The 24,982-nt window shown below is 43.4% G+C and overlaps 1 protein-coding gene across 1 annotated transcript in view; it reads right to left on the bottom strand.

Annotated features, from left to right (window-relative positions):
- DIAPH3 (diaphanous related formin 3) overlaps positions 1 to 24,982 on the bottom strand; it is a gene marked incomplete in the record, with an annotated part of 517,573 nt that overhangs the window by 391,567 nt on the left and 101,024 nt on the right. Inside the window, 7 exon segments of the mRNA XM_034758385.1 lie at positions 7,311 to 7,415; positions 8,291 to 8,355; positions 8,470 to 8,588; positions 17,227 to 17,343; positions 17,583 to 17,701; positions 18,084 to 18,194; positions 24,211 to 24,316. Coding sequence (XP_034614276.1) covers positions 7,311 to 7,415; positions 8,291 to 8,355; positions 8,470 to 8,588; positions 17,227 to 17,343; positions 17,583 to 17,701; positions 18,084 to 18,194; positions 24,211 to 24,316 — 742 coding nt within the window.

Here is a 24,982-nt window from a genome sequence, read left to right as displayed (position 1 = left end):
TTTTAAAACAAGGAAACAATGAAATATCAGAATACAATAAATTGTACAAAACTGCTCTATTCCTTTAAATTGTTTGCCCTTCTCAAAGTCCTCTGGGAGCTCAGCTGTCCTCCTTGAGTTCCAAAAACTAATTGCTAATTCTGAAATTGCTTCACCTTTACTTGTAGGCCTAAGGTACATTTTTCAAACTCTGGCTAATAAAAATAATTATGAATATACATTTAATGCTACAAAACAGCTGGGGTACAGAGAGAGTGTAGATGGTCTGCCCAGGAGAGCTGGAAGGCATCAGAGAGGGAACCCGTGCTGTACCCACAAACTGACGGTATTTCCTGTTCTGCCTGATGGCAAACTGGTCTATGTGGGGAAGCCCCACCTCTGGAAGGTGACACTGATTACTTCCAGGTGAAGAGACCTCTCATGGTGAGAGGAAAAGGCTCTGTTAAGCTGATCCGCTAGTATGTTTCAGGCTCCCGGGAGATGCGTCACCTTGAGGTGAACCGAGTGATTCATGCAGAAGTCCCACAGCCGCAGGGCCTCCTGGCACAAGGCCAAAGATCGAGCCCTTCCCTGCTCGTTGATGTAAAACATGGATGCAGTGTTGTCTGTCAAGACCTGCACCACTTTGCTTGAGACCCGGGAAAGGAACACTTGGCAAGTGTACTGCCCTGAGTTCCCTGACGTTTATATGTAGGGAGAGCTCTTCGTGGGATCAGAGGCCCTGGGTCCTGAGATGAGCTTTTTACCCTAGATCTGACACATCCAAGACCAACCCGATCGATGTTTATGGGGCAATAAAGGATACCCCTTCCATTACTGAACCAGGGTCTTTCCACCAGATCAGGGAAGCGAGGACCAGAAGCGGAACTGTGAGTACTGAGTCTAAGTGGTGTTTGCTTGGGGAGTAAACTGATGCCAGCCACATCTGGAGGGGTCTGAGACAAAGCCTTGCAAACTGTACCATACAAGTTCACACCACCATGTGTCCCAATAGTTTGAGGCAGACCCAAGCAGTAGTTATTGGGTGGACCGTGACCTTGGATATCAGATCCAATGTAGTCTGGAATCAGGCCTCTGGCAGGAAGACTCTTGCTTGGGTCGAGTTGAGCATTGCCCCAATGAAATCTATTCTCTGAACCAGGATCAGAGTTGACTTTTGCTTATCTATCAGCAGGCCCAGCACCTGGAAGGTGGCCCGGACTTGTACTGATGTTGTGCCATACCTGAGCCTGTGACTGTACTTTGATCAGCCAGTTCTCAAGGTCGACTTGCACACCTCAGCGACTCAGGAAGGCTGCAACTACTACCATACACTTCGTGAAGAGCTGTGGGGCTGCCAATAGGCCCAAGGGAAGAGTGGTGATAGTGGCATTGACCCACGATAAACCTGAGAAGCCTTCTTTGGCCATGGAAGATAGAGATGTGAAAATAAGCATCCTTTAAGCTGAGGATGATGTACCTATCTCCCGGGTCCAGGAAGGGAGTGATAGAGGCCAGAGACACCAAGCAGAACCTCAGTTTCTTGATATATTTGTTGAGGTGATGCAGGTCCAAAATAGGCTACAGGCCCCCTTTGGCCTCCAGGATTAGGAAATACCAGGAGTAAAACCCCTTCCCCCTCAAACCTTGGGGAACGTCTGAGGCCTGTATCCCGAAAAAGGGAAAACGGTTAATAAGCAAGAGATTTAGACAGAGCTGGATGAGCGACCGTCTCAAAGGGGCGATGAGGAAAAAACAGAAAGCGTACAAAGAGTGGAAGAGGGGAGGGATCAGTAAGGAAACTTACCTTATTGAGGTCAGAGCATGTAGGGATGGAGTGAGAAAGGCCAAAAGCCGTGTAGAGTTGGACCTTGTGAGGGGAATTAAAAGCAATAGTAAGAGGTTTTATAGCCATATTAATAGGAAGAAAGCAAAGAAAGAAGAAGTGGGACCACTGAAGACTATAGCTGGAGTGGAGATTAAGGATAATCTAGGCAAGGCACAATATCTAAACGAATATTTTGCATCGGTGTTCAATGAGACCAATGAAGGGATTAGGAATATTGGCAGTGTGACAGAGGGGGAAACAGGAGGGTGGATTACCGTATCCGAGGTAGAAACCAAACTTGAACACCTTAACGGGACTAAGTCGGGCGGACCGGATGATCTTCATCCAAGAATATTGAAGGAACTGGCGCGAGAAATAGCAGGCCCCTTAGCGATAATTTTTAATGAATCTTTAAACTCGGGGGTGGTACCGTTGAACTGGAGAATAGCTAATGTGGTTCCTATTTTCAAGAAAGGGGAAAAAAGTGACCCAGGTAACTACAGGCCTGTCAGTTTAACATCTGTAGCGTGCAAGGTCCTGGAGAAAATTCTGAAGGAGAAAGTAGTTAAGGACCTTGGGGTCAATGGCAATTGCGACAAATTACAACATGGTTTTACCAAAGGCAAATCGTGCCAAACCAATCTGATCTCCTTCTTTGAGAAAGTAACAGACTTTTTAGATAAGGGAAATGCGGTGGACCTAATATACCTCTATTTCAGTAAAACATTTGATACTGTACCGCACGAGCAATTATTGGTTAAATTGGAAAAGATGGGGATCGATATGAAAATCCAGACGTGGATAAGGAACTGGTTAATGGGGAGACTGCAGCGGGTCGTATTGAAAGGTGAACTGTCAGGTTGGAGGGAGGTCACCAGTAGAGTTCCTCAAGGTCCGGTTTTGGGACCGATTTTATTTAATCTATTTATTACTGACCTCGGAACCAATTGTAGGAGTGGGCTCATAAAGTTTGCGGATGACACAAAGTTGGGAGGTATTGCCAATTTGGAGGAGGATCGGGATATTCTGCAGGGAGACTTGGATGACTTAGTAAATTGGAGTAACAGAAATAGGATGAAATTTAATAGTGAAAAGTGTAAGGTGATGCATTTAGGGATGACTAACAACAATTTTAGTTACAAGCTGGGGACGCATCAGTTAGAAGTAATGGAGGAGGAGAAAGACCTCGGAGTCCTGGTAGACCGCAGGATGACTATGAGTCGACAATGTGACGTGGCAGTGAAAAAAGCCAATGCGGTCTTGGGATGTATTAGGCGAGGTATATCTAGTAGGGATAAGGAGGTGCTGCTTCCGTTGTACAAGGCACTGGTGAGACCTCATTTGGAGTACTGTGTGCAGTTCTGGTCTCCCATGTTTAAAAAAGATGAACTCAAACTGGAACGGGTACAGAGAAGGGCCACTAGGATGATCAGAGGAATGGAAAACCTGTCTATGAAAGGAGACTCGAGGAGCTCGTGTTGTTTAGCCTAACCAAACGAAGACTGAGGGGGGATATGATTGCACTCTTTAAATATATCAGAGGAATAAATACCAGGGAGGGAGAGGAATTATTTCAGCTCAGTACTAATGTGGACACGAGAACGAATGGATATAAACTGGCCGTGGGGAAGTTTAGGCTTGAAATTAGACGAAGGTTTCTGACCGTCAGAGGGGTGAAATATTGGAACAGCCTTCCGAGAGAAACGGTGGGGGCGAAGGACCTGTCTGGTTTTAAGATTAAGCTAGATAAGTTTATGGAGGGAATGGTTTAATGGGATAACATGATTTTAGTCAAATGAACAGCGTGCCATCGCTGGTAAATGGTATCAATGACCAATGAGGGTCTGGCTGGAGAATCCTGCCTACATGCTCGGGGTTCTACTGATCGCCATATTTGGGGTCGGGAAGGATTTTTCCTCCAGGGTAGATTGGCAGAGGCCCTGGAGGTTTTTCGCCTTCCTCCGCAGTATGGGGCAGGGATCGCTAGCTGGAGGATTCTCTGCTACTTGAAGTCTCTAAACCACAGGATTTGGGGACTTCAACAGCAGAGTCAAGGGAAAGGGTTGGGACGGCTTTGTGGCCTGCATCATGCGGGAGGTCAGACTAGATGATCATAATGGTCCCTTCTGATCTTAAAGTCTATGAGTCTATGGCCTCCACACATGGACAAGGAGTTGCTCGTGAGAAAGGTCCCTGAAGAGGAAGGAGGGTGAAGGGAAGGAGGGGGGTGGATATAAACCAAAGGGACCCAATGGTCCAATGTTATATATAACCACACTGGGATGAAGGGTGACAGACAGCCCAAAGACAAAAGAGGGGCCAGATCCGGAACTGAGACTGGTATAATGCCCAAGGGCACAACTTCAAAAGGCCTGGTGGGCTCCGCCGGGACATCTGTGAGAGCACGACTGTGAGGCTGATATGAACAGGAGGGATTGGCCCTTTCTTTTGTGGTGCTCTTGTCTGGGAGATGCTGCAAATCTGGAAGGCTGCTCGCGTCTAAAGTGCTTTCTGGCTAGTGGTGGCATGCCAAGTCTTAAGTACTGCAGGGTGGCCTTCGAATCCTTGAGGCCATAAAGTTTTACGTCCATCTACTCCAAAAACAGGGAGGAGCCTTCTAAAGGGAAGATCCTGGATAGACTGTTGAATTTCATGAGGGAGGCCTGCGGACTGGAGCCACAAACAGCACCTCATGGTGACCGCGGACACCCTAGTCCTGGCAGCAGAGTCCGCCACATGCAGAGCTACCTGGAGGTAGGTTCTGACCACACTTTTGGCCTTCTCCAGGATAGCCACGAACTCCTGCCTCAACTCCTGTGGGAGGGACTCCTTAAATTTGGACAATGAGTCCCATAGATTAAAATCGTACCTCCTCAGCAAAAGCCTGCTGGTTGGAGATACTAACTGGAGACTGCCCATTGACTAAAAACTTTTGGCCCAGAAAGGTTTAAAAGTCTTTTAGCATCTTTTTTTTCTTGGGGGTAGCACTCGACTGCCCCTTCCTGCTCCACTCATTTGCTACCAACACTACAAGGAACCCCAGAAAGGGGTGCGAATAAAGGTACTTGAACCTGCTCGCCAGTACATAGTATTTCTTCTCTGCCCTCTTTAGGCAGGGGAGAGGAGAGAAGACATGCTTTCCACAGCATTTACACTGGTGACATCACTATTTCATTGATGGGGAAAGCAACTCTAGAGGGCGCAGCTGCCATAGTGATATTGATCAGACTGTGTGCAGATTCCTTAAGCGCCTCAATCTCCAGACACAAGTTTGCAGTGACTCTTCAGGAAATGCTGGTTGGCCCTGAAATCATCCTAAAGGAGCAGATTACTGGGTCCTGCCATCACCTCATCTGGGGATGATGAAGAAGAGGTTTGTAGTGGAGGGACAGTACCCTCCTCTTCCTCTGCCTCCACCATGTCCATTGAGACCACATCCTGGAAAGTGGCACCAGGGTCTGTATCAGAATCAGGGTCCGGTACGTCTATCTGAAGCCATTGAGTATGTGTGGTGGGAAAGCGGCATGGGGGGACGGTACTGGGAGAAACCCCCAAGGGTTCCAATATAGCCATTGCATCAGCCAGGTGACGGCCACATGGCCGGTACCAAAGTCTGGTGGAGTGTAGGCTGGGTATTGGTATTAAGGTTTTGGTGAGGTGAAGATTCCCCTTCAGACTCCGAAGAGGATTCTTCCTTGGCGACCATGATGGAGCAGTACCCACTTCTGCCACAATGCGGTTCTGGGGGTGCAAGGACAGGCACAGGTCAGTGACTGCTGTGCTAGGATCATGAAAGACTTGCCCCTAGACAGTGTTGAGGTAATCAGTACCGGGAAGGAGCTCAGCACTTCCTGCTCTCCTCTGTCACTGGCCATCTTGGTTGCTGGGGGTATTTGTGGGGTCGGCGGAATTGGGAGGAACAGCAGGTCCTTTGCTGCTTGGAACACCTCCAGTGTTAAAGGAGGAGGCCAATGCCTAGCATCACAGCTGCTTCCGGGAGTCACCAGGGGGTCCCAAACTGGACTCGGCCCTCGAGATGGAATCGGCAGCACCATCAATGGCTCACGGGAGGACATATGGCCGAGAATAGGTCTGACTGAGCTGTCCATTCCCCACTTCTCCCTTTTCTGCACCGGAGAGCACCCTCTCACAGTGCACTGATTCTTATGCTTCTTCCTTAGCACCAGAAACAAGGAACAGTGCCAGGAAGAGCTTGGTGCTGGGGGAGCGCTCCACACAAATGTCGAAGTGCTCAGTGCCAATTCAGAACGGCTCAGTTCCAAGACTGGTCTGAGGGCTGCCTTCATGAGAATGGCCTTTAGCTGAATGTCTGTCTCTTCTAGTGCATGCTCTGAAGTTCCTGCACATCTGGCACTTATCTTTAACATGAGATTCCCCCAGACACTTTAGACATATAGGGTGCATGTCTCTCAGTGGGATCAGCTTGTCACAAGAGGCACACGGCTTGAAGCCTGGGAACAGGGGCATGCCCAGCCCATGGGCAAAAAGTCCCTCGACACCAGGGACAACTATTTACACTACTATATATGCTAACTGCAACTAAGAACTATATATGCTAACTACATTAACTATACTAAGAATAAACAGAGAAAAGTCCAAAACACTGAGAAAGAAGCCCTACTGCAACAAGAAGGATCGTGTCAGGAACATCATGGGAGGTAAGAAGAAACGGAGAGGGTGCAGGCCCGGCAGCACCCCTTCTACCAGCCAATATGTGCACGACTCCTCGGCAACAGTACACGCAGCGCGCGCACACCTAGCATGGAATGTACATAAGCAAGCACTCGAAGAAATATAATTCACCGTCTTCCTACGTGTACGTCTTACCCAAGGAGCTGTGCTTCTAGTCAATGTTTAGATTCTATTTCTTTTACTCCTGGCTATAAAACACTGGGAAATCCTTTGGTTATATGGTCTTACTATCTAAATGTTAAATGTGCAGCAGTTGTACGCAAGTTCTCTCTTTTTTGTCATCTTTTAAAATCTGTTTACTTTTGGAAATTGAAAAATTATTAGAAAGTGTTCTCATTCAGCTGGAGGTTATCTTTCACTGCAGGATACCCATTGCTAAAGATTCAGCAAAATAAATTGCACGAGGAATAATTTCCTGTGGTGGGATAAAGATCAGTGATGAATGCCAAATCTACAAGTAGAAGATTTCTTACCCTTTGTGGTTAATTATTCAGGAAATGTGACAAGAAAAGTAAAACCCAAATGAAATATAAGGAACTAGTTTAATTAGCAGAAGCCTAGGCACAAAACAGGGATCAACTGGGAGTTCACGCAGCTAATTAATGTTATACTACAATTCTTTTTAATAAAGATTTGTGGCAAACAAACAAAAGAAACGGATAGTAAACTATGTTCTGAAAATGGGTTCTTTTCTAAAACCTCACACATTCTATTAATGTCTGAAAAGTATTAAATGAAGTATGCTTGTTTCTAGCAACATTATAGTATGTTCTTTAATATTGTCCTTTACCTGGGATTTAAAAGCCTGTAATTCTGCTTCTAGCGCATTGATTTTTTCATCTTTTTTCTGCAGTAGGGACTGGGTCTCCTGATGGACTATAAATTCTTTTTCAAACTGTAAGGGAAAAAAACAACATGAGACCATAGCATATATTATCAACACTATGTTACTTCAGAAAATTCTAATATTTCCTTAATCTTTCAACATGAAACCAATAGCTTTCTTTAGCAGTTAACTCTTGAATATTTTAATACTCAAGTGAAAAACCATGGCAATTACTAGTGCCAAGGAGAGAGGGAGCACTTAGCAAATTTCATCCAAACATATCGATCAGTTTACCATAGTATCATGTGTGTTTAATGTATGAAATGTGATGCATTAACCCAGCCGATTACAGTAAGAGTTTTGATGTCCAGGCATCAAACTAATACTTTACTTAGATTATACACGTATTTGATTAAAAGGACTTTTCTACAAGGTAAAAAATGTCTTCAAAGATTGGTTTGGGAATACCATCATACCAAAACTTAAAGTTGTTTATGGGGATACACTATTCAAAAATGTGGTGTAAATGGAGAAGTCTGACTTAAATCTGAGAGTTATGATGTATTGTTTCGATTATAAAATGTGTCCATTTTTTTTCTCAATGTCTCAGTTTATTCTATTGGGTAAAAAGTTTATAACATACAACTCTAGTCATATATAAAAGACTTCAATTTCTCACCATCTAAAGCTAATGTTTGCTGTTTACAATTTAAAATAAAAATCTACCAAGTATTTGTAAATAGGGTCAGAATGTAACTAACTTTGCACGAGATCCCTGCCTTCTACTGCATATGACACACATACAACACATTTTTTCACTAATTAATAAACATGGTTACTGAAAGATTAAAAATATGTTGTGAATTGTCACATTTGCAGTAACCAAATTTATATAGTAATCAAGTAAACCATATTTCTGATTAGATCATTTCAAAATTACTTACTTTCCTGGAAAGTTCTGAAGCTCTTTCTTCAAATTCTTCTATTTTTGCTTTATCTACACAAACATCTAAAACCAAAAGGTATAAGGTTCTTAATTTTATACACCGTTTAAACTCTTTGCTTTTTAAAAAACACACAAACACATTTCTACAAAATAATCATTTCTAAAAACTGCTCTCACCTATTAAATGACTGAAATTTACATCTAACTTTTTACGATAGGTGAAATCTGGGTCTGTTCCACTTCGATGTAATACTATCTGGGACACACATTCTTCAATTAATTTGAAATACTGGGGTCTAAAGGAGGAAAGAGAAGGAAAACATTTTACAATGTGTTTACTTGTCAGTACATACTTATATTAGTATCATAAATCAAAGGTATTTCAGAATTAATATATTAGTGGCCAAAGCATTTAGAATGACTTAGCTTCACAGAACTATAGTTTTAAATCCCAACAGGTTAACAGCATTTCACCATTCAAGGACAAATACAGCTAAGCCAGTGGATCTCAAACTTTCTAATGCAGCACGGATCAAATCGAAAACAAATATGATACCATTTAAATAATGCAATATCTCTGACACCTACAGCAACTGGATACGTTCCTCACATATTTTCACGTAAGTAGTTTTAACCTTAAATGCAACTGATTTTTTCCTTTAAAAACGCTCTTCATTTTCTCTCCCCCCACCCATAAGTTCTGTACTTCTTTCCCCCTAACTCTCCTATCACCTAGCCCTCCTCTATCCCTGCTTATATTTTCCAGCCTACTAGCCCCTCCCTTCTTCACATGCACTCTGCAGCTTTTTTTTCCGTCTCCTGCATGTGCTCTTCTACTGCCTGGTCCTCCTTTCCCTCTACTCGCCTACTATGAATCACAGAGCTGAGGGATGTAAACGTTGGCAGGCAGTGGAACTTGTGCAGAAAAGAGTCTTCCTCTTGGTAGAGTCTGACCAGCAACCTAGAAGACACCTTCTCTTTGTGGCAATGGCATGGATCTCAATAGTCTACCTCTCACCTTATTATAGCTAAGTGGATGACCCCATATAACGAAAAAAGCAGCTATAGCTTATTTAAAACTGTTGTACATTTCAAAATTTCCTATCAAATTAAAGTTTAGTTCTTAAATATCAGGATGGAGTATTGTCTAGTCATATCTAGTATTCCTAAAGTGAGTGCAGGCTAGAAACACTGCAATAAAATGGTTACTCACATGTTCTGTAACTGTTTTTTGAGATGTGCTGCACATATCCATTCAATGTTAGGGATGTATGTGCCCAGTGTACTGAAACCAAAGTTCTTCCTATAGTTGTACCCAAAGGGGTAGTGCATGCACCCTGAGCCTGCTTGTATTTCCAGCTGAGGGTATAAAGGGCAGAGCCAACCAACCCCACATGAACTACAATGAACTAAACTACCAAGTGAAGGGGAAGGAGAGTTGGTCATGAAATGGACATGTGCAATGTATCTCAAAGAACTACAGTTGCAAAGCAGATAAATAAACCCCCATATCCCTCTTAAAGTGATTACATGTTAGGTGACTGCTAAGCAATTCAGAAGGTAGTCAGGGCTCAGAGTCTATCAGAAAAGGGACGGCAGAACAATCTTTCCAAATCTACCATCATCTCTAGAAGCTTCAGAGATAGCTTAATGTCTGATAAAACATATGTACAGATGATCACGTTGCTGGTCTGCATCCATCAGAAATTGGGAATGTTTCCCAAGAACACTGACAAAGTTCCTTGAGCTTTGTAGAACGTGGCGAGATCTTTGCAGGAAAAGTGGTCTAAGTAACGTCAAACACTTAGGAGAAAATCTACAAGTTCCATTTTGTTTATGCACTTCGCCATCTTGTTTCTAAACAGTTGTGGTTTGTCCATGTTGGTACCCTTCTTCTTGAGACTATTGATGCCTTTTTCCCCCTGAGGCGGGAAAAAAGCAAGGGTAACATGATATGTGATCTGCCCACTAACAGGAGAACATAAAAGACTGCTGCATCTGAGAGAAGGGACTGTCCTTCTTGGTGGCAGCACAGTGCATGTCCTAGTCAAGACTTCGATAGATCTACAGAAGATCACAGAAAAAGATCCAAACTCCTATTCCAGTTACCTGTTCCTGATTGATTCCTGTCTTACCTGTGTTCACAGTCCATGAAATCCATTGTCGTGGGTCCATTCCTCTGAACCTGGTGTAGTATGTCTGTACCTTACCTGTGGTAAACTCCCTTGTCTTGTGGTTTGGGGACCTTGACTTCATGTCAGTTTGTTAAGCCAACCTGTCCCTGCCTACCCTTTATGAACTGTTTTATTGGGGGTCCTATTACTTACTGTTTGATTTATTTAACAAGACTTTAATCTGTTTCATAGTTAAGCCTGTCTGTAGTTTTCTCGCCAATGATAGATGTGAGTTGGGGGAATGAATCTGCTAGGTGGGGCTTTAAGATGTGGAACCTAGGGCACATCCAGTTAACCACTGGCAGGATATAAACAGAGATTATTCTGGGTTAACAACACTGAAACACAAGATGCAATAGATGAAATTTGTGAAGAAACCGCATCCCACTTCATTTTGCCCATAAAAATCACAAATATTTGAGACAACACACTAAATGGCTTTGTCCTATCTAAGCAGAGAGGACTCTATGCAAATTCAAGGTGTGGAGCATCGCTTCATCTCTGAGTATGTGGCTTGGGAAAGAAGGTTGGTAAGCAAATCACTTAGTAGTAATGAATATCTAAAACAATTTTTGTCAAAAACTTGGGAGTAAGGGCTGAGAGAAAATGCCCTTATAAATAAAACTGCACAGCAGGGCTCTACTACAAGGGCTTGCAGCTCCCCCACACTTCTGTACCAGGTGATGGCCACCAGGACACTTTGTCAGAGAGAAGTAAACGGGCGTATGCAGTCAGCACCTCAAAGGGTGGACCTATCAGAGATGATGAAATTAAAAATCATGTCCCAAGTGCTACAGGGTCCATGACTAGTAAGAAGAATATCTCTAACTATCAAAAACCTAATCATGGACTTCAAAACCATTAGGAAGCTGACACTACAGCCAAGTGAACTCTCAGGGAACTAACTGACAGACCCTGTTCTTTTCAGGAAGAGCAAATGCTCCAAGGATGTCTTGGGGCTGGTCTAGACAGCACTGCCATCTGGACTATGGAGATAGGATTTGTAGAGTGCTCTAAAATGTTGTGTTGAGACTGCCCCACATACACCCTGTTTCAAAGTTAGAAGTTCAGAGAATTTTGCATTAGCGGTATCCATAGGGTGGGCTGTGGTGCCCTCTGGAGAGACGCGCTCATGCATCAGTATATCAGGCGCTGCCAGCCCTATGCCCTCTCAGTTCCCTCTTGCGGGCAACTCCCACAGAGGAGCATAATGGATTAGACATGAGCAATACATCTCGAAGAACAACAGTTATGAAAGTTGGTTAACCGTTTTTTCCTCATCGAGTGCTTGCTCATGTTAATTCCATTCTAGATGGCTCACAAGCAGTATCCCTGGAGATGGGCTCGGAGTTCACAGACGTGGACTTATAATACTGCTCTACCGAAACCAGTGTCGTCTTGGGCTTGCTGGGTAAGCGCATAGCGAGACGTGAATGGAAGACCAAGTGGCGGCCCTACAGATACCTGGAATTAGCACATGGGCCAGGAAGGTCGCTACCGAAGCTTGTGCTCCAGTTGAGTGGGCAGTTACAATCACCAACGGAGGCACCTTTCCCTGATCATTGCACAATCAGATGCAGGATCTGATCCAAGAGGAAATTCTCTGAGTGGACACAAGACAACATTTCATCCTATCCGCCACCACAACGAACAACTGTGTCAACCTACAAAATGGCTTGGTCCTCTCAATGTAGAAGGCTAGCACTCTCCTGACATCCAGGGAGTGTCACCTACGTTCTTCCTCAGACTTATGAGGCTTTGGAAAGAAGACTAGCAAAAACAAGTCCTGGCTTATGTGAAATTGCGCAACTACCTTGGGCAGGAAAACTGGATGCGGCTGCAGCTAGACCTTGTCCTTGAAAAACACTGTATAGGGCGGCTCACAGGTAAGTGCCCTAATCTCTGAGACCCTTCAGGCAGAAGTTATCGCCACCAGGAATGACATATTCCAGGAGAGCAGAAGAAGGGACAGGATGTCAAGGGCTTGAAGGGAGCTCTCCTGAGCCATCCAAGCACAAGGTCACAGAGAGACGGGGTCCCAGACCTGGGGGTAGAGTTGTTCCAGACCTTTCAAGAACCAGACCGTCATGTTATGAGTGAAGACCGACCTGCCCTGGAACACAGGGTGAAAAGCCGATATGGCTGCCAAGTGGACCTTAATTGACGAAAGGGACAAGTCCTGGAGCTTGAGATGCATAAGGTAATCCAGGATTGACTGCAGCGAAGCCTGCTCAGACCTAACTCCTTGGGCCGAAATCCAGCACATGAATCATTGCCATTTGGCCAAATAGATTGTTCCAGTGGAGGACTTTCTACTACCCAGTAGGACCTTCTGGATGTAGGCCAAGCACTCCTGCTCTTCAGCCGTTACCCATGCAGCAACCAAACTGTTAGAGGCAGCGCTGCTAGATACGGGTGCAGGAGCCTGCCATGATTCTGGGACAAGAAATATGGCCAGAGGAGCAGCTGCATCTGGGTCATCACCAACGGGTCCATCAGCGTGTCGAACCAGTGTTGGCAAGGCCAAGCCGGGGCTATCAGGATCTCATTGGCCTTGCCCTGCTTTATCTTCATGAGCACTCTGTGAAGCAATGGCACTGGTGGGAAAGCGTACATGAGAGCCTCCAACCACAGGAGTAAGGTGGTGTCCAACAAGGAGCCCCTGTCGATTCCCCAAAATGAGCAGAACAGGTGACATTTCCTGTTCTGATGAGTTGCAAACAAGTCCATATGGGGAGATTCCCACTTTTGGAAAATCCTGCTGACCACCTTGGGGTGGAGTGAACATTTGTGTCGAGACAAGGCGGCTCTGCTGAGGAGATCTGCGAATACATTCCTGGTTCTGGGAAGATGTGCTGCCACGAGATCAAGGGCATGCTGCACACACAAAAATCCCAGAGCCAGAGGGCTTCCTGGTAGAGAGATGATGACCTGACTCCACCTTGCTTGTTGATATAAAGCATTGTAGCGATGTTGTCCATCAGGACTTGAACCACTTTGCCTTGTAAGTGGAACCAAAATGACTGACAAGCCAAGCAAACCGCCCTGAGCTGCCTGACATTTATGTGGAGGGAGCAATCAACCCCCGACCAGCTGCCTTGTGTACTGAGCTCACCCAGGTGGACTCCCCAGCCCAGGTCCGAGGCATCAGAAACCAGAGTTAGCAACGGGGGAGAGGGCCGCGAAGGCAACTCCTTGCAACACCGACCCAGAGTTCAACCACCACTCTAGGGACAACAGAATGTGATCTGGCACTTTAACTACCCAATCTAGATTGTGTCTGTCGGGGATGTAAACGGACATCAACCCGCCTGTAGCAGCCGGAGGTGCAGCAAGGCATGACAGCCATGTGGCCTAGCAACATTAGGCAAGTGCGGGCAGTGGTAAAACCAGGATCTAGAGAGGGAATGATGAAGGCCAGTGAAACCATGCACAATTTCAACTTCTTGAGGTACTTGTTGAGTTGCTCTAATTCCAGAATGGGTCTTAGGCCCCCTTTTGCTTTTGGGATCTGGAAATAGTGGGAGTAGAAACTTTCCCCCTCAGTTTCTGAGGGACCTCCTCCACTACCCCCTAGTTGTAGGAGTTTGTCTACTTTCAAGGTAACCTGCAACCAGGCTGAATGATAGGGATGGATATGGTTGAGGAAAAGACAGGGCAGATCCAGGGAGTTGACTGGGGCGTACGCTCAAAATGAACACTTACGTGCCCCATGATGTTTCGCTGGGCCAGGTTGTGCAGGTGAATGGGACGAGGAAAGACAGCGACAACTAAAACTAGTGTTCCTTCTGCGTGTAGACCCCTGCCGAGGCTGCCCAGGCCTTGGCGGTGAGGGTGGCCAGAATTTCTTCCTCGCCAATTGAGGATTATGCAACCCCACTGAATAGAGGGTGGCCCGAGAGTCCTTCAGACTGTGCAGCCTCACATCCATTGCTCCACAAAGAGTCTCACTCCATCAAACAGGAGATCTTGTATCAAGGACTACATGTCCTGGGACAGGCCTGCGGTTTGAAGCTAGTAAATGCACCTCATGACCATCTCCGAGGTGACTATCCTGGCCATCAAATCAGCCATATCCCAGGCCATCTGGAGGCAACGCAGAGCCACTGCTGTACTCTTCTCAACAAGGGCCCTGAATTCTTGGGCCACCTCCTGCTGCATCGAGTCCTTAAACTTATGGAGGGAGTCCCACAGGTTAAAGTTACATCTCCCCCAACAGAGCCTGGTGGTTCGCATCTTTGAATTGGAGACTGGCCATGGAATAAATATTCTTTCCAAAAAACTGTCCAGTCTCTTGGCCTCCTTGTTTTTGGGGCTGGAACTAGAATGCCCTTGCTGGTCTCTCTCATTGGCCACTGAAACAAACAAACAATGACCCTGGGGATGGGTGAGCATATAAGTATTCAAAACCCTTGGCAGGGACAAAATACTTCTCAGCCCTCTTGGAAGTGGGTGGGATTGAGGACAGGGTTTGCCAGAGGGCTTTGGAAATCTTTAGGACCCACCGGTGCACCGGGAGGGTGACACATGTGGGGGTGGATGCAGAGAGCACATTAAACAAAATTGTCTGATAGCTCCGCCATCTCTTCTGCCTGTAGGCCTAAGTTAGTGGCCACCCTTCAGAGCAGGGCTTGGTGCTCCTTAAAGTCGTCTGGTGGGTTAGTGTGAGAGGACCCCACCACAGCCTCATCTGGAGGGGATGGGGACGACGGAACCACCGAGGGAGGGCCCATGGAGGAAAGGGTTCTCGGGCTGGGCACCTGGCACTCCACCTCAGCTTCTGCTTTGCCTCCTGCACCAAGCCTAGTGCCATCGGTGCTGCTTGATGCTTGTCCGAAGCAGCGACCGACGATTGGTGTGACAGGGGCATCAGCATAACTGACATGCCCCAGTCATAACAATAAGGCCATTGCATTGGCCACTGGTCCAGCAGCCAGGATGGCATCACTGAGATGGATACAGCCTCAGGAGCCCAGTCATGTCCGTGCTATCCTGGCGAGGAGCTGAACTCCCTCTCTCTACCAGAGAAATCCCCCTCCTCCGGTGACCATGGTGGAGCCATCAACGCCTGAGTCTGGTGGCTAACCTTTGCCGTGGGTGAACGATGCCTTGAGTAGGCAGACCGGTGCCGTGTTGGGGAGCATCTAGGCGACAGTGATTGTCGGCGTGAGGATGATCAGTGCCAACCATACGGTGACCGGCACTTCCCTCTGGGAGAGTCTTGACTAGACGGCGGAGACCAGAAGCATTGTGCTGGCAATCTGTGGCTACGAACCGGTGACCTAGGCTGATAAGGAGACCAGGGACGTTGTGCCAAAGAGCTCTGCCTTGGCTCTGGAGACTGGCGGCATTCACTCACCTTCTGGGAGGCTTTCATGGCTGGCTTGCCCTCATAGGAAGCCTTTGTCGGGTCCATTGCCGCATGCAGTGCCGGCTGCGCTGGGAGAGTCCTTTGCTCTCTGGGCACCAGGAGCTGGGAAGGCATTGACTCTGCTGTCAATCTCCGTCCCCTACTGCTCCCTGGAGTCGGTGGCGGTTCTCTTACTGGGGTAGAAGGTTCCCTCGGGGACATGTGGCTCTGGCGTGGGCAGGCGGCCTGAACATGGTCCTTTACCCAGTGACCCTTGATCTGTTTTGCTCAGTGTCGGGTCCCGCTTTTTAGACTTCTTCTTGGGTACCGGTGAAAGGGATCAGTGCTGGGTAGAGCCCGGTGCCGGGGATGCGCTACGCACCAAGCCTGAAGTGCTGGGGGTTGCGTCCAGTTAGGAGAGCTCTGACGCTGGGCGGAGAGCAGCCATCCATGAGGAGGGGCCCTCAGACAAATGTCACGTTCCTTTTGCGTCCTGGGACGAAGGTCCTTACAGATGCAACACTTTTCCCCCGGGCTCTTCAAACATCTGCCACGTAGGTCACTAACAAGCACAGGCCTATTACAGTCAGCACAGGGCTTAAAACCGTTTACAGTTATAACACAAAGTTCAAAGGGAAAGAACCGCTGACCACTTGTGAGGCAAGGGAGAGAGGTGCTCTGACCAACCACCACGGGCAGTAAGAAGGAACTGAGAGGGTGCCCAGCGGCGCCTAATACACCGACGCATGAGCATGGCACTCCAGAGGGCACCACAGCCGACCCCACAGATATTGCTAAGGTAAAGTCTCCGATAACTGTGCATGTGGGCAGGCACACACCTAGAATGGAATCAACATGAGCAAGTACTCGAAGAATTTTCATTAAAGAAGTATTTGGCAGCCTAAATATAGGGCAACTTAGCCGCTCCCCTATAGTTTCTTTATTCGAGGCCACATTTTTAAAAGACATGAGTTTGTGCATGTCTGAATTGCACACCTGGCACCCCCAGTTCTAGAGCACAAGTAGTCTTAATTTAAGAACATAATTTTATATCTACAAATATTGATGTATGTGCTATAGACTACACAGGCAGCTAATACAGTTCAGATCCCAATACGGACAGGGCCTCAGATTAAAGCACAATAGTGTTCTAATCAAAAAGAAAATAAACATGTTTAAATAGTTTCTTCTCATTCAGAATTCATTCTCTTCTTTATGCCATCTTATTATGAAGTAATAATGCCATTTGTGCAATACCAATTATTTCCCTAATAGCAACCCAAAATGCAAAACTGAAAGACTAACTCAACATAATATGTCACTTGATTTTATTGAAACTGTATCCCATTATTCAGTTTGGCACAATGAAACAAAACTAAAGAGCTGATATTTATCACAATTTTAACTTACCGTATAAAATAATCATTTCGTATGAGCAAAAGATGCTGGAGAATAGAAAGAAAATATCCTTCGGCATTAGTGTCCTTGACTGTGTTCCACACCATATTGTAAACATCATTTGCTTCAGTAAACAAGTTAAGGAGAAGAAATCAGGAACTCTTATTTGCAATCTAGGATATACTTTTTTTTTATTTTAAACAAACTACTAAAATGCAGTATACTGTTCAAACACCCAGTTAAGAAAAACATTTCAGTCAAGTTTTGTGTTACAAAATCTTACACTGCTAACACAAACTGAATTGAATTTTCTGACACTAAAGCATTATTGTTTCTACATGTTAAGTTCCTCACTCCCAAAAGGATATTCTAGTTCCGATCTAATATCTTCCAAACGATGGGAGAACTCAATCATGTCTTCTTCCTTGTGCTCATTGAAGACTTTCAGCTGAATATCTAGAGCATCATTCTTTATATATGTCAATTGCTGCAAAGAAATAGTAGTAGAAAGGTACACAAAACTAAAAATTGCACATGTAAACAAGCCCTTCAATTCTGAGTAACTTGCACAGGTTTATGTTATTTTATTGTAACATTACAAGAACTCACATTAGTTATTCAATAAAAATGTATCTGCACAACATGCTGTTCTATATTTTCTATCATTAAAATCATAAAATTAGTGCTGATTTAATACATCTAGATAACGTATAGTTTTTTTCATTCCTCTTTCAAAACTGTTTTTCATATTTAATCCCTTGAATACTCAAACTTAGTATAATATTCAAGAATGCATTTCATACAACTCCCCCAACTCAGGTAGTCCACTAATTTAAATATTAATGCAAAGAGACTACCAAGCCACTTACTGGCAATATCTCCTTCAATCCAGAGCGCATAAATTCATTTCTGATGTGGAGCCTGAAGTCCAGATCATCCGGAGATGTTACAAGAGCATTGATGAGCTGCATACAAGCTACCTGTAACAGAAAAAGAAAATAGACTCTAGTATTTCTTAGTTTTCAATATATTTTAATGTTAGAAGGGCATTACTGAAATCTGAATACCTACTTTAGCATGTTCCACATTTTACAGTTTTAAATGTAATCTGTCATGTGTAAGTCATTATTAAAGATACGTAGATTTTGGTAAATTAAAGTAAGCCATAGATGCCAAATAAGAAAGTGGGATATGACATATTTGGCATGTAACCATAAAATCATTCATTTCAATTCTGTTTCTCCCCTGAATGCTGCAATTTTATACAAGAACCTAGATCATTTCACCCATAGTAACAGTATCTTAAGAGAGAGTTTATAGTAAAGTTATACTGAATATTTAAAGTGTTTGATGAATTAATGCATTAGGGATTTTATCCAAAAAATGCTTTAACAACTTAATGTAAATTGAAAACTGTACATGTGAATATATATTTCAAATGTATGACACAATGAAAATTGGCAATTGGTAAATTTCACATGCAGAAAAAATAAGATACAAGTACATAGCCAATATTCATAATTTCAGATTCAAAGATATGTGTATATAAACAAGATAATCATACTTACCAAATCATAACTTTTCCAGTCACACCTTACATGACATATTTTGTATAAGATTTGTTGCAACTGGCAACAGTGGTAGCAACAATGATACAAATGGTCATCTTTCTTATACACAGCATCACACCCCACTCTACTGATCATCTCTCATTTGCTATGAGAAGTTAACTCTGCCTTTAATCAGCCCAGGATGCCAACCTCCATCACTTGCTTGTCTGAAAATTTAACCAGCACTTGTGCGCTTTCTCCCATGCTGCCCCATTCATGATTAGGAAGAGCTCCTCACAAGTATCACCTACAGAGCCTCCTCATTATCCACCTTCCAAATCCTCCTCAAAACTCTCCTTTGCTGTGCTGCCTACAAAAAGCTTGACAACAGTTAGGGTAAGGTGTGCTAAGATCACTGTTTATCATGCAGACCAATATTGCTTGATTGTTTCCTTATACATCCTTTTTCTATCTGTAGCTACATGTTGTCTCTTGCCTTTTACATAGTTTGTAAGTTCTGCGAAGCAGGGAGTGTCTTCTTGTGTGTTTGTATAGCACAATGGGGTCCTGGTCAATGACTTCTAGGCACCAGGGTACTACAAACAAGCAATAAGAAATTCAGAGCTTGCATCCAGATCTGTTAAACCAAAGATGACCAGTAAGCCATAACTTTGCCACCTTAACTTGAATACTTAAAGGCTAGTGTAATCGTTTGGGGAATATGTCTGTGTCAGATCATAAACTCCATTCGTTTACTATTACTATTATGTAGGTTTCATGTTCACAGAACAATTTCACATTTAGATTTTTTCATAATTTCTCTCATCTGTTCTGTCTCCGATTTCAGTGTAGCAGCCACAATATAGGTTGGTGCAGCGTATGCACTGGGTATTTGAATGGATCCTAATGGAGGTCACTAGGAAGATTTTGGATCACATGCTGTAATTGTAACCTAACCCACAAATCAATAGTAGTTATGCTGTTTGCTGGAATGGCTACCTGTAACTTAACTCTTACAAAAGGATAGGTTGTTTGCCTAGTGTTCAATCCCCAACCTGGAAGACCAGTAGACTGCTTTTCATCTGCTCCCTACCCTTTCATGTTAGATTTGGGTCACCCTTCCAGGAGTTGCAACTCCCACTGCCATAGATCTCAGGGTCATTGAAACACACGAGTTTTCTAACAGTCCCAGAGCAGGAGTAGAAGTTATGGATAAACAAGTTTCCATTTGTTGTTTTGCAAAACAGCCTCCTAAATAAAACAAGTTTGTTGAAAATGAGTAATTACTGACTCCAAAACGGTTTCTTTAGAATGTATATAACAGAACAACAAAAGAATGATTATCACAGACATGCCTGTACACAACCCAAAGCAAGGGAATGAGTTGCTAAGCGAAGCACCGTTCTTGGATTGTGGTGGGTGCTTAATATTATACACAACTGCATACTGTGTGTGGTTGGGGGAGAGCATGGGGCAGTTATGATATACACCCTGGGCCCCAACTAACAGAGAAACCGAAGTAACTAGTAAAACTGAATACAACCTCTTTATTATACCTCCTCAATGTAAGAGACCGCAGATTGGCCCCTGAGGCTGAAGCCTGGCCCAGATTCAGAGCTGCTGCCTCCACCTGCCACCAGAGGAACTCTTCCCTCTGCTTCTCCAACTATGCATGAGGGTAAACTTTAAGCTTTTAGAACAAGACTGGGGAAGTTCTATGGCCTGTGTTATACAGGAAGTCAGATAGATGATCACAATGGTCACTTCTGGCCTAGCAATCTATGATATTCAAAATAAAGTAGATGGTTAATTACCAGAGCTGGGGAAAGTAGCTGAAAATGTTCTCAACTAACGGTAAGCAACCTTTTTTCTAATTTGACTATTATTGTGGTAGCACAAAGTCCTGATTCAGGATCAGGTACCCTGTTGTGCTAACGAGGATTTGTACAAACAAATCAGTACACGTCCCCTAGCATACAATCAAAATAGACAGGGCGGACAACATACATGCAAGCTGTGAAAAGGTACACAGCTTGTATTTTTTTTCCCCTCATGCCAGAACCACTGCCTCACCCATCTCTGCCAGATTCTTCAACAGCTTGCTACCCACACTGTCCACACCATCCACCTAACAAACATACTAAGGCTTAGAATGTGTATTTGGGAGCGTGGCGGGTGAAATTCTTCTACAGTTACTGAAAGTGCTAATGCCTCATTAACTTCTCCTGCCCTTCTACAGTCCTTGCTGCAAAACCAAGTGACACTTGCATCACCCCAGCCCTGGAGAGGATGATGTATGAAGTCTCCAACCTCCACTATAGGAAATCGCTGGATGTGGTGCGGGGAACAGCAATCAGCTGCTGCCTCCAATTTCAGTGGAAAGACAGGGAGACTCCTGATTCTATCCCAAGGAGCTCCCTGTATTGGGAAGAGGGACAGAAGTAGTTGAATGCATTGTGACCAATTCTAAAAATGTTTTATTTAAAGCAGAATATCAACATGGAGCTTCAACTGAAAGGCTAATTTATTCATAATAAGCACCTGAAAGTAGTGGTTGCAACAGACCAATGATTCAGTGATTATATGAGCAGATATTCTCACCATGGGGGCTTTAGTTCAAATGCCAGTGGAATTTGGTTCATGCTGTGAGCAAATCAGAGTAAGCCAAGTTTTCATCCTTCAGAAACTTCCTAGGAAAAGGAGTTCTCTCTCAATTCAGATTTTAAGCAGAGAAGCCTTTTCTCAGACACTTAAAGACAACATGTCAAAGCATCACGCCTCCTTTCCTTGGTCCCCTTTCCTCTCTTGCCCCTTACATGCTGCTGGTTTACACTCCCCTCCACATTCTGAAAATCGTGTGTGTCAAGTCTGGTACACTCAACACAGATTTCATACAATTACTGTGGTTTTTAAATTAGTTGGTAGATTGTAGACATCAATCCTCTTGTGGCAATTCCCACTTCAAATACTGGCTGCAACTTTAAAAACATCTAGCATCAGAGCACAGAAATGCTTACAGAAGCCTCACGTACAAGGTTCGTGCAGGATACATTCTAACCATTATACAAGGTTTAAAATAAAAGTGTCTTAACTGCAACATCACTAATGGGACATTAATATGACTTATTATATTAGTTTCAATACTAACACTGCTGAGAAAGAAAAATAACTTTAAAGAACTCAATAAGAGCAAAGTTCATCTTCTATGAAATGAGCATAATATTTTAAGTCAGAAATGTCTAGTATAACCTTTGATCAGTAGTTTAAAGATGATGAATAAAAACAAACTAAATTCTTTAAGGTTCAAGCCTCCAGGACAGCTACAGATAACTTAGTGGGGAACCGTGCCTGTTTACCAGCAATATCTTCAACAAAATCAATATGTTTAATACTATGAGACTGATAAATTAAAAATACTTTTTTAGCGTTTTAACTATTAATTTTTAAAAATAATATGAAAAGGAAAACTTCTGCTTTTCTGAAGGTATCTTGCAGAATTCTCACTCCTGTGAGTTGGCAGAACCTCCCATACTCAAGATTTTATGGTCGCTAAGGTGACAGCAGCAACAAATAGGAACATGAGCCTCCTCCCACTGGTGACCACATGCATCCAAAAAAAAGGTCTTTGGAACCTTCCAGTCAGTTCCTGATTTGAAGGGACACTGATTTCTCTCCCTATCTGTAGACTTGCATCTTATGACTGCACCATGAGGATGGCTGGAGAAATTTGAAGGGTTTTTCCTACCACAATGAGAAGACCCAAACTGCTGGAGCTAGGATGTCTTGGCCTGGCCTAAATGAAGCAATATCTGAGCAAATTTCATGGCTCATAGGACCAGATCAATCAAGGGTGAAATAGTGCACAGAATCCAGGAAGGTTCATTTGGCCAGATGGGTATCTGACTTCCTATTCCAAGCTGCTAAGAGAACTGTCTAGTTAATCCTGTTCAGGGATAAGGGGCTAACGGGTCCTAGTAAATATGACAGAAAGCTTCAGTGGAACAAGGAACATTGCTGAACTCTGCAATGCACAGTATTGCATCTGTCTATGATGGTTAAGATTCTGCAGCATCCAAGCCCCCTCTATAGAAAAGAAGGACTTGTGTGAAAGCTCTACCTTTTTGAATCAATCTTAGTGAAATAAGATCGGCTTGCCAAATTTGCTCCAACACATCTTATTACACAGCCTATTTTGGTTTCATCACAAATTTTAGACAACTCATTTTTATAGCAGGGTGAATACTGAATTTTAGCTATTAAGGTGCAGAGGATTGCCTATATGGGCCAAGATTTATTATCCAAACCTAATAAGGAATACATGCTTTGTATATAAATATATGGCCTCACGTTTAAACTAATGTTTTACATTGGCCACAAAGTCATCCACATCCTCCCTTCATTTCCCTTCATCTGATAGACGACAAACTTACACTGTCAATTCATAGCTAGCTAGCATTAAAATATACCTCATGCAAAATATTATCTGCAACAAACAAGGATACAACTGCCATAACATTTTTAACCTTACATTTTTTTTCTTTTTTCTTTTTCTTTTTTTTTTAAACCTGAATGCAGATGCAGCTGCTTCTGAGTAGTTTTAAAATATTATGCAGTCTAGACTCAGAGCAGACACCCGTGAAGACAAATTTTCTAACTTTAAGTGCCCTATAGACTGAAGGGTTAATTTCCACTGACTAAGAGATAGTTTCTTTCGCTGGTAAATCTGCCACCTATTAAGCTATTTACCTTGTCAAAGATAGTAGCGATGAGAGAGTCAGCACAATGGTGACACCGTGGAAAAGATGGATTTGGACCATATCCTTACTTGGTACATTGCATAGTTTTAGACTAAACTGCCTGCTGTTATCTTAGTATTTAGATATTATATGGGATTAACATAAGGAGCACAGGCAAGAAACTGATCATTTACTGTACATTAAAACCAAAACATTTTCATCCTTCAAAGGTGATTTGCAAAGGAAAATCCAAGGACTTATGTCTTTTTTTATCATGTATAATGGTGTTCAAAAAAAATTTTTTTAAAGTTTGAGAGGCAGGGTCCTGTTTATTTTTCATATTAGAAATTCAGGTCCATTATAGCCTATAACAGGGAGTGGGAGCTTGTTTGATTTTTTGTTAACCAGTGTGGTGAAATCGATTATTATTGTTACTGGCTTAGTATATCTGATGGTAAAATAACCACCAGTTCCTGGGTGAGCTGTGACCCTCTGAGGTCTGGTGACAGTTGTGCAGTGTCAAAATGGTTTATCCCTAAAAATTGCTTCAGCAATAACCTACACTTCTTAAGTTACATAGCTTTTATTTCAAAACTTGACCTAATCTGGATAGCTTCCATTTCATTCTAATGAAAAATTCAGCATCGAATATACATATTTCATTTTTGTTTTGATGTCAAAGTTCTCTTCATAAAAGAAAGAATACTTACTTGCAGTTGAACTGAGTTATCCCGGAGGCCTTCTACAATGGGGGAAAATCTGTCAATGTTCCTTTCTTCTGCTGCTGTTGTTACAGCTTCCAAAATTTTTTCAAGGCTATAGGAAATTAGAAGACAATTCCATTTATGGGACAGATAAGTAATCTCCCTCACCTGCGCCCCTTGCTTTTTTACCTGTTGGGTATAGGCACAAATTTCTTAAAGAAAAGCAGGGCTATACATTTTAAACTGTAATTTTGTGTTAAAATGGGATTTTTGTTAGAAGGAAACTTTTAGCTTAATTTAGCTATTGAAACATAATAGGAAATTTACAAACAAAAACCTAACACAATGGAGGGGTGAGGAGGAAGGATGTCAATTTTTTTCTCCATCTCCCAGCACCACTTCCTCCAACTCCTTCCCCCATGGTGGTAAATTTTGCTGTTCTTAATAAATGCCTTATTAGCTGTCAATAACTAAATTAAACTAATAGTTTCCCGCTAACATAAATCCTAATCCACTTTTTAACACAGAAATCTAATGTGAAGTGTATGAACTTACTTGTTTAAGAAATGTGTCTATAGCCTACAGGTAAAAAAGCAAGACATTATTAATTCACTTTTCAGGAACTAACATTTTAACATGCTGTTACTTCATATTTCCGACATGTGGAAACCCAATTACGGTGTACTTGGTAGTGATAAAAACAAATTTAAAATGTTAAACTTTAAGAAGGTACTTAAATCTGACAAAGTGGTGGCAACAGTAAAGATATTTACTTTCA

Source organism: Trachemys scripta, chromosome 1 (assembly GCF_013100865.1).
Source record: "Trachemys scripta elegans isolate TJP31775 chromosome 1, CAS_Tse_1.0, whole genome shotgun sequence".
Taxonomy (NCBI): domain Eukaryota; kingdom Metazoa; phylum Chordata; order Testudines; family Emydidae; genus Trachemys; species Trachemys scripta.
This window is presented reverse-complemented; position numbering and strand designations above follow the sequence as displayed.